The sequence below is a fragment of the Anabrus simplex genome, chromosome 6 (assembly GCF_040414725.1).
Source record: "Anabrus simplex isolate iqAnaSimp1 chromosome 6, ASM4041472v1, whole genome shotgun sequence".
Lineage (NCBI taxonomy): Eukaryota > Metazoa > Arthropoda > Insecta > Orthoptera > Tettigoniidae > Anabrus > Anabrus simplex.
In genome coordinates this window covers 268,019,931-268,041,819 of record NC_090270.1, presented here as the reverse complement: position 1 = coordinate 268,041,819, position 21,889 = coordinate 268,019,931, and the positions used below count along the sequence as shown (strand labels likewise).

At 39.4% G+C, this 21,889-nt stretch overlaps 1 protein-coding gene across 1 annotated transcript in view; it reads right to left on the bottom strand.

Moving 5' to 3' along the window:
• The window catches only part of LOC136876434 (XK-related protein 4), a 103,362-nt gene that overhangs the window by 21,458 nt on the left and 60,015 nt on the right, over positions 1 to 21,889 (bottom strand). Inside the window, exons 4-5 of the mRNA XM_067150406.2 lie at positions 16,417 to 16,569; positions 5,108 to 5,387 (exon numbers count right to left, since the gene is read on the bottom strand). Of these exons, the coding sequence (XP_067006507.2) occupies positions 5,108 to 5,387; positions 16,417 to 16,569 (433 nt within the window). The remainder of the gene's footprint in view (positions 1 to 5,107; positions 5,388 to 16,416; positions 16,570 to 21,889) is intronic.

The following is a 21,889-nucleotide window of genomic DNA, read 5'->3' as shown; positions in this document are numbered from 1 at the left end:
ATCCAGGCAAGAAGTATACTCTAAGATAGAGAAAATCACGGACACAATGTGTAAAGGCAGAGTTCACTTCTACGGTCATATATGACGGATGATGACTCTCGATGGACGAAGCGTATCTTCAGTATATTTGACTCAAAACAAAAAACGGCAATGCCATGGTACGTTAATGTCAAGAAAGGTCTTAAAGAACTGGGCCTACAAGCAGAAGATGCACAAGACCAAAATCTTTTCAGAGCAGCCATCAAGACTTTTGGGACTTTCCGGGATGAAAAAATGGGCAACTGGTGCTAAATAGACAGAAGAACGTCGTGCTAAACACAGGGAGCTAATGAAGACGGTGTGGATCAAGCAAAAAATGAACATGCCAGAATGTAAAGTGAGGTTTATCATGGTCCCTAGTTGGCCGATTAGCGAAGTTGAATGAATGAATGAATAAATAAATAAATAAATAAATAAATAAATAAATAAATAAATAAATAATAATAATAATAATAGTACCAGGGGAACATCTTCCCCAGGTGTTTAAATTGTACACCTTCTCCACTACGGCCATCACTGACAGTGATTAAGAATGCTTTAGACTTCATAAAACTTTCTTCTCCAATGGTTAGATGGCTCTGGCATCTATTTTCTAGTGATCTCTGCCGGGCTAAGCCCCAATGAATCTACTGAGAAATTTAATTTGTTATAGTTGGTAAACCTTTTTTCTTCTTATTGCTTTTTATGTGCTTAAGTTGTAAACATTTTTCCTGGTTCCTCCCTTAACACTAGAACAGCAGAAGGGATCAAAATGACACACACCTTCAATTTTTCTTTAATAACGTGCGCACTCTTGTATCATTTCTCTTCAAATATCTCGACTTTTCATCGTTTTTCGTCCCGTTCACGGTGCTGGATCGCACCCTGCAAAATATTTATTGATTTCTGATATGGCACACCTGGACAGCGGGAGGCGTCATTTTGACACTTGTACGATATTCCTTATTACAGCAGTTTGCATTGTCAGACAACAGTGTGTTTCTGGCCATTATTATTAGTATTGTTGAGCTCTTACTCTCAGATGAGCCGGGCTGAGTGGCTCAGACGGTTGAGACGCTGGCCTTCTGACCCCAATTTGGCAGGTTCGATCCTGGCTCAATCCGGTGGTATTTGAAGGTGCTCAAATACATCAGCCTTGTGTCTGTAGATTTACTGACACGTAGAAGAACTCCTGTGGGACAACATTCCGGCACCTCGGCATCTCCGAAAACAGCAATAGTGGGACATAAAGCAAATAACATTATTACTGTCAGATGAGTGTTCCAGTTAGCGGGATTATTGTATTCATCTCATCATTTAGAAAGTGTTTTCCCTACAGTCATGTTGTGCTACGATCATCTTTCTGCTGACGAGGTGGTGTCTCTTATGCTAGAAAATTCAGACGTTGAGTCTGAAGGTGAACTACCTGATTCAGATGGTGATTTTTTGCTTGAGACAAGAGAGACAAGTAAGGATGAAGATCACAACGAGACAGAGGATAAATTATCCGCAGGAGAAGTTGAAAATGCTAATCTATCTCCGAACTCGCCCCAAATGTCTCAGTCATGGTTAGGTGTTTCATCAGTGAAGATGGTTGCCTGAGACAGAACCGAGTGGGAGGTCTTGGTTTCGAACTCTTCATCTGGAAGACGGACTTCAGTGAACATCCTGAGGGAGAGCAGGGAGGTCCCACAACATATTCTTACCACCGAGTTTACGACTGCAATTAGTGTATTTCGTCTCCTCTTTGATGAATCGATGCTTCGTCTAATGAAACGACACACAGAATCAAACGCTCAGAAAGAACTTCACGGACTGGACTGTGTCGCTCGAGGAGTTGGAAGCTATGATTGCCTTCGTGTATACCCGCGGTGTTCTGTGTTCGAAAGGTGTGTCTGTGGATGAACTATGGTTGCATTCTTGTGGACAGTAATTCATGAAGGACACAATGTCAAGAGAGAGATTTCGAGAGCTTCTCAGATTCCTCCGCTTCGACGAGAAATCAACCTGAGCGGAGCGCCTGCAAGCTAACAAGTTCGCTCGTCTCTGAAATCTGGGACAAATTCGTGGAAAATTGCCTTCACTGTTATCGCCCAAGTGAAAATATTACAGTCGATGAACAATTACTTCCCAGCAAAACCAGGTGCAGATTTACCCAATTTATGACAAACAAGCCCGAGTGATCAACCAACTGTCCCGTATATACACCACCAAGGGTGTACGCACGAGGTCGCCAATGCATGTCTTTTACAATATCCTAGACCTAACAGCTATCAATGCTTGGGTCATTTACAAGCAAGTAACAGGTAGGAAGATAAAGCGGAAGAAGTTCATCCTCCAGCTGGCAAGTGAAATAACGTGGGATGAGCAAGGGCAACAACAAAAACAAGAGGAGGAGGCTGCGGGACCATGTCCATCTAAAAAGCGGAAGAAGCGCCATGTTGGTCTGTGTAAAGGCAACAAGTCTAGCGATGCCTGTAGCAAGTGCCTCAAAGCAGTGTGCGGAAAATGTGAACGAAAAATAGAAGTTGCGTGTGCAAAATGTGTTTAGCATGTTTTTAATTTGCCTAAAGAATTCTTTTCTTTTTGCTAGTTGCTTTACGTCGCACCGACAGATAGGTCTTATGGCGATGATGGGACAGGAAAGGGCTAGGAGTGGGAAGGAAGCAGCTGTGACCTTAATTAAGGTACAGCCCCAGCATTTGCCTGGTGTGAAAATGGGAAACCACGGAAAACCATCCTCAGGGCGGCCGATAGTGGGGTTCGAACCTACTATCTCCCGAATACAGGATACTGGCCGCACCCTAAAGAATTACTGAAAATGTTAATTGTTGCAGTGTGGATGACTGACAAAGAAAATGTGTTCAACTGGTTTTGCAAAAACTCCTTAGAGAAACAGAAACATGGTGCAGTTGTGATTATTCATGTGTCCATCAGTAATATAAGAGGTCCATACACTAATGTCATGTCCTAATGTGTAAAATAAAGTTGTAGAAACCTAGTAGAAGAAAATACATGTTTTACTGTGTTCTATTGTGAACATTTCCAAGCATTTCTTATGATGGGTCAAAATGACCCCTTGCTGTTTAGGAATGTCAGATTCCCCGCCGTTCCAGTGTTAATGTAATCTGCCTATCATATGCCTGTAATGAAGTTTTCTAACCAATCAGAAATCAGATTAGTGAACGGAAATTTAGCCAATCAGTGCTCTGGATTCTAATATAGTCCAGAACTTTCCCCTGGGGATCTATTTCAGCCGAGTGGATTTAGGCCGTCTTGTCTGATTTGCTCCGGTGATTGTGTGCGCGACTTGACGGAGGTTGGAGGGGGGGCACCAGGCATGGGGTGGCCAGAATTAACCTAAATATGTGATTGTGCCGGCATGTGTTCTGAGGAAAAGATTTCAGCAGTTTTCTTTAAATATATCATGTAAGCTTTTCATTTTTCACTGTAATGTAGAACCTTCTGCGCAGTCTTCAAACTCACTTTATATTCCCTACTGGGAAAATTATTCTATGTGAGGGAGCATGAGTGGTTACCCTCGGAACTCTCCTCTTCTACCTTTGAGCGGGGCAACTGAAGTTTTTCAACCTCTAAATTTGGAAGTTAGTCTCAGCCTTTAAATGTTCCCCTTTTAGTCATCCTTTTTAGCATGGGATGAGCCTCTGTGTCGTTGGGCCTTAAGCCCCCTTAGGTTCTTGATTTCTCCAGAATATTCTTGTAAGGAGTGCTGATGTTTTGCCTTTTTTTTTTTTTTTTTTTTTTTCGTAAGGCCTAGTAGGATGGGTAATATACCCCTGTATACGCATTATGGTTTTGCGGCTAACCGTGTCTACATTTAGGTCCCCTTGGGAAACTGTACTCCAACTGTTCGAGAAATTTTGTAAATGTAAAGCCCATCATGGGGCAAACTGCTTTATGAACACTATGTAATTGTGTCACCAAATTTGTTAACCAGTGTAATTTAGAAGGTAGCAAGTGATATATTGCTTTATTTAGGCTAACCTATATGTAATTAGAGCTCAGACTTTATAATGTTGTATCTGTTAGAAGCAATTGTGCTCTCTAATACATAGTTTAATAACTGGGAATTTCTTCCCATTAAACTTGTACCTGATTAAGGACTTCCAAGTCCCCTGTATTGTTGGAGCTGACGAGCTCTTCGTTTATGTTACTATTCTCAAGTAATTTTCAACTCCTATGTTTTTCCTGCTTCTTGTTAAATCATTAAACTGCTCTATTCGGATTTTAAGAAAGGAAAGAAGTAAAATTTCCAATTTTTGTTAGAGTAATTTTTACTCTAAGCGGTCCCCAGTCTAGCCATTTATCCCACACGCTTCCTCACCTCTGCGGTCCATGGTAAATCCCTGTAACAAGTGATGGCAGAGCGTGGTTAGAGGTATTTATCGTAGACCTCGGAGGTGAGGAAGCGCGTGGAGTGAATGGCTGGACAGGGGAGCACAGGAGTAAAAATTATTCTAACAAAAATTGGAAATTTTACTTCTTTCCTTTCTTAAAATCCAAATAAAGTAGTTTAATGATTTAACAAGAAGTCGAAAAAACATAGGAGTTGAAAATTATTTGAGAAGAGTAACATGTAACAAAGAGATCATGAGCTCCAACAATACAGCAGACTTATAAGTCCTTAATCAGGTACAAGTTTAATGGGAAGAAATTCCCAGCTATTAAACTACACAAAGAAGAACAAGAAGAATAGCAGCAGCTTGTCAGTACAAAAGATGCATTTTAACATTTTGGTAGGAATAAGTTTTTTGTTCTCTGGCAAAATGTTTTTATTAATAAGAAGAAATAAACAAGAAATACTGTGAAGTACCCGTACATGCATAAGGACAATACAAACAGTAATTCTACAATCCCCTTGTCATCATTCTACTTTCAAAAAAGATATTCCGTCTGGGTAGGTTCTGTCTGCCAGAGTTACATTTACATGATGTGGAAAATATCAAAAAAATTTTCTCGAATAGACTAACAGAGAAACCCAAATACTATCTACCAGCATGTACCGTAGGACTTTTAACATGGCCTGTTTTTGTTGAACATAAGTTCTGAGAATACAATGTTCACTTACCACACAACAAGAGCACCCGTGTTCTCCATAAAAAAGACGAGGTAGTATGCGAGATACGAATAGCGAGTAGGACCATCTCTGGGAGCAATAAATGCCACCACATAGGCCAGACCAAGAACTGCACTAAACAAGACCTCTTCACAGCGACTGGTGCACACTGCAGTCTGCTGATGCCCGAGAGCCAACCAAGCTGACATCACAGCCCAGTGACAAACACATATTGTCCCCATCCAGGCTGGATACAGTGAAGCGAGTAAGCTCAGTGCCAACACACGAGATACTGAAACAGAAAATCATTCTGGGTTATATACAATTTAGCTCTATCTGATGTAAACTGACTGCATTATACATTATTATTTACATTCCTTTGCTGAAACTGGTAAGCAAATATTTCATTTTTAGTGGAAGAAATTATTTCAACCTTGTGTACTTCTCTAGTGTGTTATTAAAATCTCTTTCTGCCTGCCTTTATCAAGATGTTTACTGGGCTGAATTTTTTAAGGGCTCAAAAAAGGCCATTTTCACACCATGTTTATAAGCACATGAAAGGTCTTTGATGGCATATTCAGTGATAACCTGAGAAAATTAAAACTCAAAAAAAGGAGCTCCTTTATGAGCAACCACCACAATGTTTTATAACTTAAGATCATGCATAAGTGTTGAAAGTATGTACATAAAAGCAATTATACCTATATCACAAAAAATTCACTTCATCTGATAGTTAAAACTTTTACGTTAGTTATAAGATTAACAATTACCCAAATTATGACTGCTGGTGAAGGACTGAAAAAATGTTTCCAGTACAGTGATCCATCGTTGAAACCACCTTCCAAGCAGAGTATTACTACACACCTCTTCCTCATGAGTATATTATAACCTTTCTTATGAGCTAATGTATTCTTTCTTATTAAGGAAAATTGGCTAAAATTTGTGCTAGCTTTTATGACTACCTATTGCTGATGGAATAAATTCTGTACAGCTGTAGAAGTAACATCATCTAGTGGAGATAAGTGGGAGGAGGAGAGAAAGAACATGCCTCAATTAACAACAAAGTAATGTTACTGTTCATCCCAAGGATACAAACAAGCATGTCTTAGCTTCTGCTTTCTCCTCACATATTTCCTATTGGCCTCCATGGTTACTTATGATTTCTTCTACTTCAGTGATATTAGGGCATCTGAAACCTAATTTGTCACGCAATCCACATCTCCCCCTTTGTGTTCCTTACTGTCTAATTCTTGGAACCATAGTTCTTTCATAATTTCTCTTGTTTTGACAACTATTCTTCCATGTTAATGATGTTTACCATTGATGGACTGGCAATATGAATCTTAAATTGTTTACAGTGCACTATGCCTTCTGGTATGGGCTAGCGTAATTTTGTTACTTTCATTGATCTGTCTCAGTCTTACCCTTGGTTTTGACATTAAAAAAAGTCTGAGGTATGAGTGATGCTAGTAATGCCATTCCTTATGCAGCCAGGCCCTTCTATGAATGGTGTGAAAATGTTGCTCACAGGGTCAGTTGGTGCATGCATTTTAGTAGGTTTGGTAGACTGATATGTAATAGCAACTTCTAGCTCAGTGAGGAAAGCAATGGGAAACTACTTCACTCCTCATTTCCCTAGTACACCTATTCAGCGATGCCTAGACCATCTATGACATCTAATGGTGGAGCTGCTGAGGATCCAACCAGCCTTTAGGCTGAGGTACTGAACATACATCTGTTAATATCTCTGTTATGGTTTTAAGAGTAAAAATGTATCAAAAATAAAGGATCAGAAATTGCATTCTCTACCAGTTTTGTCATGTGCAGATTTTAGAACTATTGCAAAGATATATGGAAGTTTGTGAAAAATTTTACTTCCATGGGGGGGGGAGGAGGGTATTCATTTATGTAGCTTCCATAGACCGCACAATTAGGTACATATGAAATATGCCAACAGTATACGAATTAAGTGATTTCCTAAAATTAACAATAATCTATGTACAATGATGAATACTTTGTAAATAAACGAACATCTTGACATTACAACAGAACATAATAATTATTAATATTTTCGAGAAACAAAGTAAACATCTATGAGGATGTATTAGCAGTAAGAACATAACCAAAAAGACACCAACTGCATGTTTAAAGCTATTTACAAGATATTAAGAATGTTTAAAAGTTAATAATAGCACAATTACCAATAATCACTATTCACAGGAGACAGAATATAAATCTATTAAGGCGGTATTAACAATAAGTACATAACCAGTGAGACAACACACTTTTTAAAGCTATTTACAAGATATTAATGTTTACAATTTTAATAATAGCATGATTACCAGCACTTCTCCATGTATTCTTCAGTATTATAGAAAAAGTTATTCAGCAGGAGAATTTTTTAGTGGTGTTGTAAATGAACTGAAGGGACTAATATCCTTAACCTTATTTGGAAGCATATTATATAATCTGATAATCAATCAATCAGTCACAACTGATCTACATTTAGGGCAGTCGCCCAGGTGGCAGATTCCCTATCTGTTGCTTATCCACCCTTTTCTTAAGTGAATGCAAAGAAATTGAAAATGTATTGAACATCTTCCTTGGTAAGTTATTCCAATCCCTAACTCCCCTTCCTATAAACAAATATTTGCCCCTATTTGTCCTCTTGAATTCCAACTTTATCATCATACTGTGATCTTTCCTACTTTTAAAGACACCACTCAAACTTATTCGTCTACTGATGTCATTCCACATCATCTCTCCACTGACAGCTCGGAACATACCACTTACATTGCAAGTTATGAATCTCATTGTAGAGCCGTATTGGAATTCAGAATAAGAAGTTGATACATTAATAAAAACCACCTTCCCAATACATAGTAATACTTTATATTTAGGATAAAACCATTAACAGGTATTAAAATTAGGACATGTTTCGCTCATACTTTGTGAGCATCATCAGCCAGAATAACCTAATTCAAGGTAGGTCAGGGCCCTGATCCCAGTACATATAACGTAAAAAGTCTAATAATACAATGATAAACCAATTACAACAATATAAAAATGATCAGTAAAAATATAATGTCTATTAAAACATTTAATGACCATTAAAATAGCTTGAAACGTAGGTGAATGGTAAGAAATGTTATTTGTGCGTTGCTGTGAATGATTATTCTCACGGAATGATGAATGTAATCCTCACACGATGGCATTGAACTGTTTATAGTTGTGAACACTTTTACACCATAGGAGTGAACTATTGTGGACTGCTGTCTTGTTACAGATGTACAGTGTACATTTTGAAGCTATGATTCACGCATTACATCACATTCCTCCCAATGGAAATTTGACCTTGATGTCTTTCCCTTCACCGAGTACACTTTGCATCTGCAGGATGATCCCTTGTTATGCCAATGTTTAGAACTTTTCACTTCAAGGCGAGAGAGACGTGCAACACTGGTAACTAGTCTGCCAAGGTTGGTGGATGGTAGTTCTGGATTCATGTCTTGAGCAGATTCCTAACAAGTAGCTCACGAAACTCCTTTTGAGAGAGCTTTCCTTCACACGACATGTGAATGATTAAGGCATTCAAAATAACTATGTTCAGGTGATGGCAAAACAGTTTATTTATCCACTTCCACGTTCGGCGGAAAATATTGTGACTATTGGCCATACGATCACTCTTGTCAGAATAACCCATATGTGCATTCTAGCTCTCGATTATTGCAGGTTTCGGTGCAATTCCATCGTCATCAATAAAGTGACAGGACGGTGGTGGGTTATGCATGTTAGTTAGCAAATACACTTCCATCTTATCTTTCCAACTTATTGCGCACAGGTTTCTCTTCACTTTGCTAATAATATCTCCCTTCTTCAGTTTCAAATCTTTAGGTCTGAATTTTTTCAGCATGTCCTTCTGGTTATGTCGGACAGTGCCACAGCCGTTTACTTTTCTTCCATGCAAATCATTGAAGAGGGCAGGAGAGGAAAAGTAATTGTCCATGAACAATTTATGGCCTACACCCTCCACTTCCCTTGTTAGCTGCAAAAATGTTCCATGCATTGAATTGATGTTTGCTGTAGCATTTTGCCGTTGTTTCCCAAGGTAGACCGTCATATCATATGTGTAACCATAGATGTTGATTGCCACAGGGAACCTGAAATATTTGTCCCGAATGAGTAAATTTATAATACCAATATAAATGGTCCGTTATTGGACATTGGACCTGCCGGTGGAGCCTGTGGCTCCAAGTAGCCTACGCAATGGCCTCCACGGTACGCACTAACCACGCAAATTGTTGGGTGTGCTATTTACGAACTGAAGAGCCCAACTTAGCACACTGGAGCAAAACGTTGGCAACCAGGAATGAGTTAGCTGTAAAATTTATAATAACCATTTCTGTCGCAGAGCTTGTACAGTTTTACACCAAAATTCTCATGTTTTTTTTTTTTTTTTTTTTTTTTGTACGTAGGTGCTTTGAAAAGTTCTCGGAATGTACTAGAATTAAGTATCTTACCTCGGTGGAACTACTTTTATTTTTCAACATAGTCTCCCTGTAGACTAATGCATTTGGTCCAGCAATGTTCCAATGCCTTGATCCCATCTCGAAAATGAGATTCCTCCATACCTGCAAAATACCTCTCCAATTCAGCTGTCAGTTCTTCCCTTGTAGAAAATCTCCGTCCACCGAGGAAAATTTTCAGCTTGGGGAATAGATGAAAGTTTGATGGTGCCAAATCAGGTGAATAAGGTGGATATGGCAACAATTCGTACCCCAGTTCATGAAGTTTTGCCAAGGCAATAACACTTGTGTGCGGCAGAGCGTTGTCCTGATGAAAGATGACCTTTTTCCTTGCCAAACCAGGCCTTGTTTCGCGTATCTTTTCCTGTAGTTGGTCTAGGAGGTTTGCATAGTATTGCCCCGTAATTGTTTGGCCAGTAGGAAGATAATCTATCATCAGAATGCCTTTTGCATCCCAGAAAACTGAGGCCATGACCTTTCTGGCCGAACGCACTGCCTTTGCTTTCTTTGGTGGTGGTGAATCAGCATGTTTCCACTGCTTTGACTGCTGTTTTATCTCTGGGGTATAGTACTGGACCCAAGTTTCATCTGTAGTCACAAACCAGCGCAAAAAATCTTGTTGGTTGCACTGAAAACTGGCCAGACTTTGTTCGGGCATTTGCAATCTGGTGCGTTTATTGTCCAATGTCATGAGCCGCGGCACCCATCTTGCGGATAATTTTTTCATACCCAATTCTTCGGTTAAAATATAATTTACTCATTCAGAAGACATTCCTACAGCTTCAGCAATCTCCCGCACTTTCAGTCGACGATCCTCCATGACCATTTTATGCACTTTTGCGATAAATTCTGGGGTCGTAACACTTTTTGGCCGTCCACTATGCGGATCATCATCCAAGCTTTCCCGACCAAATTTAAACTCGCTGGTCCACTTGGCAACAGTTGAAAATGAAGGAGCAGAGTCCCCCAGTGTGTTCTGAAAGTCGGCATGAATTTCCTTTGCTTTCATACCTTTCTTTACAAAGTATTTAATCACAGCTCGAATCTCAGTTTTTTCCATTGTCACAAATCACTACGCAGAAACAACAACAAAGAGTCGTCACTACCACACTCCTGCAGCTACAGCACTGACGCGCCATGTGCTCACTCACAAAGGATGTGTGATTATTGCGCGGGAACCTCGTTGCTCTAGCACTGACATCTAGCAGTGATTCCAAGAACTTTTCAAACCGTCCTCGTATGTACTGCTTGAAGATCACTCTACCTTTGAATAGGACTATCACTTCATCAGCTGCCAGGTGTTCTGTTGGGTTGTAAACGGAAGAAAATTTGTCATTGAGGTAATTGAATACGTTTCGTACTTGCCATAGTCGATCATAAATGGGGTCAGTTTTGTCAGGCGTTGTCACTGTTTTCGAAATGTAGAACTCTAAGAATGTGGAGAAAGCATTCACACTTCATAGTCTTCAAATAGAAAGGCGTGTAATACTGCTCTTGCGTAGACCAGTAATCCTTCAAACTGTCTCTCTGGCAGTGACCCATCTGTACAATTATGGCCAAGAAATGGTACAGTTCATGCAACTGAATTTCCGGCTGTTTATGATTTGTACCTAAAGTCTGAAATGCATAACTGTTTGTCTCTGCAAGAAGTATTCCGAAAAGTTCATCGGAATCTGAGTCCATAAAAATTTCCCGCACTTCGTCCTAAGTAACGAAACGTAACATTCCTGCACGTCTAGCCATGTTCACTGCTTATAAGGAAATAACTGCTTTATTTGTAGCAGGAAGAGCAGCCGCCAAATTCTTATGCGCATTATTGTGCCATTGTAGTGACTCATATATTAGTAACAAATCGAGTAGATCATTTTCATAAGCAAGAATTAACAGCAAAATGCGAGGAAAATTATGTGGTTGATATATCAACCGCTCGTCCTTTTGGAAGAGTTTGGGTGTGGTTGAAATTTCAACCACTCGTCCTTTTCGAGGTGTAATTCTCTGGTTGATATTTTGACCACTCGTCCGATAAAGGTTAAAAGTTTCAAAAATATGGGACCTCGAATGCTCTCGATTGCAGTGCATGGCTGACAAGATGGCAGTGAAGATGACGTCATCTGGTACGACACGCCGGTAGCAGGGAAGTTGGCGGCACAAGACAATAATTCAAATGAAAACAGAGACCGGGTTTACTGGTGGTAGGCCTACTGCTCAACTGACAGAGACAAATGACTGGCCATTAAGTTTATTTGTATCAATATTGCATAACATTATTTATTATTTTTTTTACTAGTAGCTTTACGTCAGACTGACACAGATAGGTCTTATGGCAACTATGGGATCGGAAAGGCCTAGAAGTTGGAAGGAAGCGGCCGTGGCCTTAAGGTACAGCCCCATCATTTGCCAGGTGTGAAAAGTGGAAACCACGGAAAACCATCTTCATGGCTGCCGATAGTAGAATTCGTACCCAGTACTCCCAGATGCAAGCTCACAGCTGCGCGCCCCTAACCGCACAGGTAACTCGCCCGGTGCATAAAATACCATATTTGCGCACATGTAACTCGCACTTTAAAAAAAAAAAAAGTGTGAACATTTTCGGTGCGTGACATATGCGGGGATTTGTGTGCAAAAAATCGTATTCCCAGGGAAAAAACTTGTAGAATTTGCATTAGGCTATTAAAACAAGACAACTGGCATACTTACCCTATTCATTGTCACTGTCTTCAGTCTCCAAGCTATTCTCACGTGCATCATTCTGGTCACCATCCCATACTGCATCGTCCTGACTTCCGTCCAACACATTTGCGATGCCCGTCTTCAAGAAACTCTTCACAATAACGTCTGTCAACACCATAACCCATGCCCGCATAACCCAATCATACACGAGTTCAACTGATGGCCTCTTATTTTGCCTGCTGGCGTCAGATCATACTCCCCTCCTGCTATCCATTTGGCGTACAATTCACGTATGTTGTCCTTGAAGGGCTTGTTGATGGAAACAGCTAAGGGCTGTAGACTATGCGCGAGTCCACCAGGAATTACGAGATCAGTTTTCATTTCCTGAAGACGTTTCTTCGTGTCTTCCACCAAGTGTCTGCGGAAACTGTCCCACAATAGCATTGCTGGGCGTCGAAGCAGTGCCCCTAGACGTGCTCCCCACACCATACGGACCCGTCAATACCATCCAACAAACTTCTGTGCACCCAGACATATATAAGAAAGCAGCTTACAACTGCATGGTACTCAGAGCATTACTGTTCCTTTATCTCGCAAGAATTATAAAAAAATAAATTAATACTATTTACAATATTGCAGAACACAATGGTTTCAGAAGATCCTTCATCAACAGAATCATCAATAGATAAAAGACCAGACCCAAGACTACCCTAGAAAAAGATTCCGCCCCTAAAGAGAAGTTTTCTTGTAATGCCAGCTATGTAGGTCAAACAGGCCACAATTCTGTCATAAGATACGCTGAACATCATACAGCATCCAGCCACGAATACACATCAATAGATAAAAATCTTAAGATCTTGCATTATGAGCAAAAAGGCACCTTGCTCAACGTTCTCAAGAGCATCCACATCGATTTACATCAGTTTATGAACCCCTCTCACAATTTAAATCAAATCAATAAAAAAAAATTAAAAATAAAAAGTTCTACTTGAAACATTCATTCCATATATTTGTCAGAACTTCTATAATAAAAACAAACACCACCTCCATCTCTCCAACTCCCCACCCCTCCCCACCAGCCTTGCACCCCCTTCCCCCTCCACTTCTCCCATCCTCGCAAACATAGCTAAGCCAACAAGAGACACGATCGCTAGAATGGGACCGTGAACTTTGAGAAGGCCAGGCTGTTTTGAGAGGACAACCACCTATTAAGTACCATAAGTTTAAAGTTTTTCCACACTCATTTTACACTTTTTACTTATCAGCCCAAGTTTCTCACACAACCTCATTTCTTCCATTACAGATTGGAACTTCATTAACGGTTTCCACTATGGTCCCGGACAGTTTACCATGCACCTGTTATCTTCTCTAACACAGCTTCAATTTTGTCGCTGCCCTCCTGACCATTTAAAATAAGACAAACAAGACTCTACAAAGACAGACTGTCAGTTCTGAATTTTCAACACAGTGATATTGTCCTGTTTTTTGAATTGTATCAAACTGCAAAATTTTTAGACTAAGAGGTCCGCAAACCTCAGTATTAAGCACTTATTGTTTGTTTCTGTCTGTATCATTTGTTTTCATTTCTTTTCTTCTTAGGTTTAACACAATTTTTCAGATTCAATTATGTATAGTATTAACCTTTTTTTTCACTGAATTTGTCTCAACAAGTTATTTATTGCTCTGTCTAATGATGGAAATATTGTTTATTATTTCTGTCATGCGTCTTTTGTTTTTAATTTCTTTCTTCATTATGTTTTTTGCACATTTTTAGCTTGTATTATGCAAATAAATTTAACCCCACTTATTTCACTGAAGATGACCCAAACGATTCGAAGCATATTTAAATTTTATTAATCCATCTAATGATGGAATTATGTTATGTTTTGAAAGGAGGATATATTTTGAAAAATTCATTTCTAGACTTAGTGAATTACCAGGAGGGATCAAATATAAACGGGATTCTATTTTTTATTCAAATTCATTTATTGAAAAATGCAAGGCAATTACAATTTATTTTTCCACATGCTTTCCTGCTTCAGAAATGTATTTGTCGCAGCATATGAGCAGCTTTTTGATGCCCTCATCGTAAAAAGAACAGTCTTCCACACTCTCGTAATCTTCAAATCGCTGCCCTCCTAGAGCTTCTTTAAGAAGTCCAACCGAATGGAAATCGCAGGGCGTTAAGTCTGGGCTGTAAGGAGGATGATCAAGTGTAGTCCAGTGCATTTCCTGTAGCTTGAAGACAGAGCTGCAGTACGGGGCCACGCATTGTCGTGGAGGAGGATGACCTGTCGAATCGGTTTGTCTCTTCTTTTGCGGCGATATGCAACCATCGCCTTGTTCAACAGCTCGCAGTAGTAAGCAGCATTGATTGTGCATTGCTCATGCAAAAAAATCCATCAGCAAAATGCCTCGCCAATCGAAAAAAACTTTTGCAAGAACCTTGCCAGCTGACAGTAGAGTCTTGGCTTTCACTGGTGCTGCCTCCCCTTTCCTCTGCAACTCCTTACTGGCTTGTTTGGATTCGGGAGTGTAGTGGTGGACCCATGTTTCGTCGCAGGTGACGATCGGACTCAAAAATACACCACCTTCTTCCGCAAACCTCGCTGTAAGCCTCTGACAGACCCCCAAACGTCTCTCAACTTCAGATTTTCAGTCAAAAGGTGAGGGACCCATCTGGAACACACTTTATAGAAGTGTAGGTTGTTTGTGATAATTACCTGACAGCTCCCATAACTGATTCCAACTTGTTCTGCAATTTCTGATACTCTCGCCGTCGATCGTCATCAATAATATCTTTAACTGCACAAATGTTTTCGTCTGTAATGCTGGTCCGAGGACGGCAATCGTGTTGCTGATTTTCCACACGTTCTCATCCTTCCTTGAACTTTTCGTGCCAGGAAAACACACGCATCCTTGACAACATTTGATCACCGAACTGTGCAGTCAATCTCCGACAAATTTCTGCCACTGTAACTCCTTCACGAGCAAGAAATTTTATAATTATGCATTGCACAGTGGAGGGGTGCACCTGTGCTCCGACATAGTGAGTGTTACTGAAATACCAGCGGGAAATATCTAACAGCACATTCTCCCCACTCTTAACGGTCCCGCCTAAGCATAGCAGAAGCGCAGGGCCAGTCCTACCAACTGTTGATGTTCAGGAACAAAAGTCCCGTTTATATTTGATCAACCTTTGAATTGTGAATGAACAGTGAGAACTATAAGTTGTGATCTCAGCATGCCTGTGAGTGTTAATGTGTAGACCAAATAATTAGTTAATAAATTTAAGTAGAACGGTACCAGTTTCTGTGCTTATTAATCTACCCAGCCAACATGCCACAATATATATGTATGTGTGTGCGTGCCCACTATTTATCCCAAGTAGTTAACATACAAAATAAATTATGGTATATAGTGAGTTATCTTGTGAAAAAAATTGTGAGCTTGAATTGCTGCAGATACTGAGTGTACTTCTGATAACTGTAGGGCGACATCCAACAAGGAGATTAGCAAACGACACAGGACAGCCTGCTAAGTTAAGTAAGAAGACTCTCTCTTCAGCTTCTTATGAGACTGCTCAAGGGCCAGTTACTTTTGAGGCAATAATGCATATGGATGGACAGACATAACTGCAATTTAAAATTTGCATTTCCTTCTTATGCACATAACCAACGTACAAATACCGTTTAAAAAATTATGCCTGAACTACAAAAACCCGTATTTTATTTATTTAGATACTGTACTGAGATAATTATTGAGTAGTTTCTGTTTAAGTCATTATTATAACACTTATAGTTTTAGAGATCAATTTTTATAGGACACTTCTATAATTCGGACTTTCACAAATTCTAGCTAGGTCTCATCCCCTGTTAGTCTGAAATGGTGATAATTACTGTACAGACTAGCGTAAAACCCAGCTAACCCTCAACTTAAATACTCTGTTCCAATTTTTTTTTATCAAGCTGTTTTTTCCCTTTATGTCTTCACAGACACAGGTAAAACAACAAAGACATAGCAGTAGTACGAAATAAAAATCTGAAGTGCAAAAACAAAACGTATCATTTTATTTGTTAATAGTTTATGATATATTTTTCTTCTGTCTGCAATATGTCTACTTACCTGTGCTCATGAGGTGCCAACAGAACTGCATCACTGCCCCTTGCCACGACAGGTTCTCCTTATCATCCCGAGCAAAACGCACTGAGCGATGATATGAGGTAAGAGACCAGGCGACTGACACGACAGAACAGATTACAGCCCAAGTCTGTAAAACTACATAAGTATACATCGTTACAAACCAACAGTACAGTATTTGGGAACAGTGGTACATTTTTCCCTTTTAAACATTTAAAACTTTATTCTAATTCAATAACCTTTCAAGACCAATGTCAAATTCCTTCACTATTTCCCAAATATGTGGGATAATTTTCCAAATTGAGCTACCCTCCCCACTCTCTCACTAGATTGCAAAATTCTGAATACCGAGGTTTCTAATAGAGAATGAAAATATAATTCCAAGAGAATTTGCTTACAAAGTGATTAAGATCAACTACAAGTCAGAGTTTCATCAATACAAATTCTTTAAAATTCTTCTTCTTCACTGCCTTTCTTTAGATGATTTCCCAAAACAGATAACTTGCACGCATTTCTAATAGCCTCTTTCCCGCCCCTTTGCATTATACGACCATACCATCTTGCTTCCTTCATAATTTCACTGATATTTAGAAATTTCATTTTGATCCATACTGAAGTGGGATTACAATAAATTGAAATTATTAAGGGTCCACCTATTCAATACACTGACATTTATTAGTGTGAATTGATTACATGTCGATTACATAAGGTTCTAGTTTAGGCACTTGTATCGTGCCATCATCAACCATAGTCAAATTACGTAATCACAAACAATCTTAAAACAATTTAAAACACATTCCCACTTCAATATGTGGTTTGGAACCTGAAGAACAAAATTAAAAACCGAATTAGTAATTTTTGGGTCAAACTAAGATCATCACATGACAGTTTATTCTTTTGGAACCACCTGAACCACAGAATAAACAAGTGTCAACCTCACATGGCAATATAAAATTCTGCTGCTTATATTCAACAAGACTAAAGACATATACAAGCCGGACTATACACTATGTGTATAAAACAACAGAGTCATCATCATTTCTAAAAGGATTTTATATTACAGTGCAACATCATCTTGTACCATAATTTTATTTAATATTCATCTATGCAGGTGTTATAATGTGTTTTAAATTGTTTTAAGATTGTTTGTGATTGCCTAATTTGCCTCTATGGTTGATGATGGCACGATATAAGTGCCTAAACTAGTACCTTATGTAAAAGACATGTGATCAATTCACACTAATGTTACCACTAATTAGCTTAGTGGTGGGCATTGGACCAGAGTTTGTTCGTTAATATGCAAAAATAATAAAACAGTACAGCAGTAGCAGCAGCATGCATAATGTGACAGTTATATTCAGGCAGTAAATCATTGCTTATCGTAAATCTTGTTCGTAGCTTGTCACTGCGTTAGTAGATATTCCACGTGCATGTGATTTATAATGCAACTGCTAAGTCGTTCTTGTCTTCTCCCTCCCCTTCACTTCTGATATCACTTAAACCTGACTCGTCACAGTCATCGCTCAGATTAACAATAAATGGATGCAAAGTCTCATCTCGGACAAGTTCTTTTTTCGAATCCCCTCTTGCAATTGTTCTGCGTGATAAACACGTGAAACCCAGTCTTCCTTCATAACTCTGCCAATTGCATCGTGCAATAATTTTTCAATATCTGCCACTCGAAAGGTAGAATTACAATCGGCAACTTCACCTTTCACCTTGGCCCATATCAATTCAACAGGATTGTACTGACAGTGGTTGGGAGGTAGTCAAATGATATGATGGTCCATCTCTTCTGTTATCTGATCAATTTTGTAAACTTTGCCTGCTGTTTAAAAAGGCCCAATGTGCAGAAATAATTCTGATTTTGTTTCAGTGGGGTGAAAATCAATATTTATTTCATGAAATCAGTCCTGAATATCTTTTACATTGATATACGGTTGGGTATTTTTTACAACACTACAGAATGATAACTTGCATTGTCTATTATTATGGATACTTCTATTATTTATTTTATTTGAAAACCGTCTCCTATAGCACTACTGTGACAACTTAGTCTTGTAAAGATTAAGGTAATCTAAATTTGTTACGAAATGATTCCAAGAATGTCGGAATACCACGAGGCCCTATTAGAAGTCCTGTTTTGAAATCATTCTTAAAAACTTTTTGAATTAGTTTTGGATGGTAGTCTGAACTGCAAAAGTACAGTATGGTTGAGAACCAAATATGCACTTTCTCCACTTAATGAAATCTGTCTTTGCCAAACCTGCATGACACACAATAAGTCTGCTTCCATTCCCTAGAGCAGGGCCTCTCAGGGTGCATGCACCAGTGCATTGCACGGTGTATGGTGCAAAAGACGACTTCATTTGGTTGACCAGAGTGAAGACCCCCACTCCACGATTTCGATTTGGAACAATAGCGCTGTCTCTGTTTCCCCACGCCCGTCTCCCTCTTCCTTACTTGCTCCGTAGCGCTCCAAATCAGAGCCAAGTTGAGCCGAGCTTAGCCGAGTCGCCCCGAGACAACGCACTGGTCCGAGCCGAACCGAATGGGACCAATGCACTGTGCACACGACCTCTGCACCTCAGTTTGCACGTGTGAGATTTTGGGCGTTTCAGAGGCCCTGCCCTAGAGGAAGTTTCAGATCTCTCTTCCCAGCCGATTTCCGTCAAATTTCATTTTTTTCCTCTTTTGTGTGTGGTTCTGGTTGACCCATGTTTCATCTGGGTAAAATATAGAGTGTCCATTTCCTGATACTCATATTATGTACTGCCCTTAAGAACGTAACTTGTGCAGTAACTACATCCCCACGTTCCAGGAGGAACTCCCGACCATCATTTGTCTTCTTAGCACTGAATACACAGAAGACACTGAGCCTGTGTAATTAATCGTTTGTTCCATTTCTAAAGTAAGCTTCTTTGCTGCAGGAAATTCCCCTGATCATAATACCAAGGAAAAAAGTCCAAAGCAAAACATCCTTTTCAAAATCAGAGATAAGTGGCACACTTCTGCACGTCGTATTTCTTTGTAGGAGACCTGAATACCGGAGTAATCCTTTTTTGGAGCGACTCTTTCACCTCAGCACAAATTCTTGTCACTGTGTGAAAACTTCCCTTTCCACAAGCTTCAACCACCAGTGGATCTCCTTTGTGAATGGATACTGTGCGCTCAGGACACAATTTCTTTGAAGGTGATTGAAAAGAACTCAGAAAATGAGAATCTCAAATACCACAAGAAATAAATTTCATAATTAATCCATAGTGTCAGCCTCAACAAGATAGAAAGTCTTAATAATTGAGTGACTCCACCTTTACAATACAGTACACTGTTATTCCTTTTTTACTTTTTAAAAAGGGACATGTTTCGTTTCTTCCTAGTGAGACATCTTCAGCCTAAAAACATTATAATGATAAACATATGATATTCTTAACACTAAAATACAATGACTTATCCTTAAAATGTTTGAGTCAAGATGACTCAATCTTTCATATGTAAACATAGTTATAAAAACAGTTCATGTTGTTAAAAATTGTCTTAAGACCAATTACTAAATGATGAAAGTCCCATTGAGTTTTGATACTCAAAAATTAATGTGATGATCACAGTGTTCTAAAATCAGAATTAAATCTTTAAATTAGGTCAATGTCATCTCAAGTTGGAAGCTTGAATACGTATGCGACTGGTTAAACAGGGCTTGTTTTTCTAGGTGGAATCACTCAATATGTTTGTTATATAGTTGGACAATTCGTGCGATCAATATATTATCGGTATGTGAAAGGTTTTCTCCACCCCGTTTAGCTCTCTCTCTCTCTCTCTCTCTCTCTCTCTCTCTCTCTCTCTCTCTCTCTCTCTCTCTCTCTCTCTCTCTCTCTCTCTCTCTCTCTCTCTCTCTCTCTCTCTCTCCGTTGTCTGGCCGGCTCGTGTGTGGACTGTGTGGGACTGGTGTTTGCTGTTGATTTCAATATAAATTGAAGATTTTTTTTTTTTTCGTCATCAGTCCATACACTGGTTTGTTGCAGCTCTCCATGCCACCTTATCCTGTGCTAATCTTTACATTTCTATGTAACTAATGCATCCTACATCTGCTCTAATCTGTTTGTCATATTCGTACCTTGGTCTACCCCTACCGTTCTTACCACCTACACTTTCTTCAAAAATCAACTGAACAAGTCCTGGGTGTCTTAAGATGTGTCCTATCATTCTATCTCTCCTTATCATCAAATTTAGCCAAATCTATCTCCTCTCACCAATTCGATTCAGTATCTCTTCATTCGTGATTCGATCTATCTCACTTTCAGCATTCTTCTGTTACACCACATTTCAAAAGTTTCTATTCTCTTTCTTTCTGAGCTAGTTACCATCCATGTTTCACTTCCATACAATGCCATTCTCTAGGTGAAAGTTTTCAGAAAAATCTTTCTAATTCCTATACCAATGTCTGAAGTGAGCAAATTTATTTTCTTAGAAAGCTCTTCATAGCTTGTGCTAGTCTGCATTTTATGTCCTCGTTACTTCTGCCACATTAGTTATTTTACTACCCAAGTAACAACATCCATCTACTTCATTTAAGACTTCATTTCCTAATCTAATATTACCTGCATTACTTGCCTTTGTTCGACTGCACTATTACTTTTGGTTTGGACTTATTTATTTTCATATTATACCCCTTACCCAAGACTTCGTCCATACCATTCAGCAATTTCTCAAGATCTTCTGCAGTCTCAGATACAATATCAATATCGGCAAATGTCAAGATTTTCATTTCCTCACCTTGGATCGTGATTCCCTTTCCAAATTCCTCTTTGATTTCTTTACTGCCTGCCCTATGTAAACACTGAAAAGGACGGGGGACAAACTGCAGCCTTGACTCACTCCTTTCTGGATTGCTACTTCTTTTTCAAAGCCCTCAATCCTTATCACTGCAGATTGATTTTTATACAGATTTTTGCTAGTGCCTTTACATCGCACTGACACAGATAGGTCTTATGGTGACGATGGGATTGGAAAGGCCTAGGAGTTTGAAGGAAGCAGCCTTTGCCTTAATTAAGGTACAGCCCCAACATTTGCCTGGTGTGAAAATGGAAAACCATGGAAAACTACCTTCAGGGCTGCCGACAATGGGATTCAAACCCACTATCTCCCGGATGCAAGCTCACAGCCGTGTGCCCGTAACCGCACGGCCAACTCGCCCGGTTTTATACCGATTGTAGATAATTTTCCATTCTCAGTATCAGGTCCCAATTACCTTCAGAATCTCAAGTAGCTTGGCCCAATCAACATTATCGAATACCTTTTCTAGATCTACGAATGCCATGTACGTGGGCTTGTCCTCCTTAATTTAATCCTCTAAGATCAGACGTAAAGTCAGGTTTGCTTCACGTGTACCGACATTGCTTCTGAAGCCAAACTGATATTCTCCCAACTCAGCTTCAGCTTGTTTTTCCATTCTTCTATA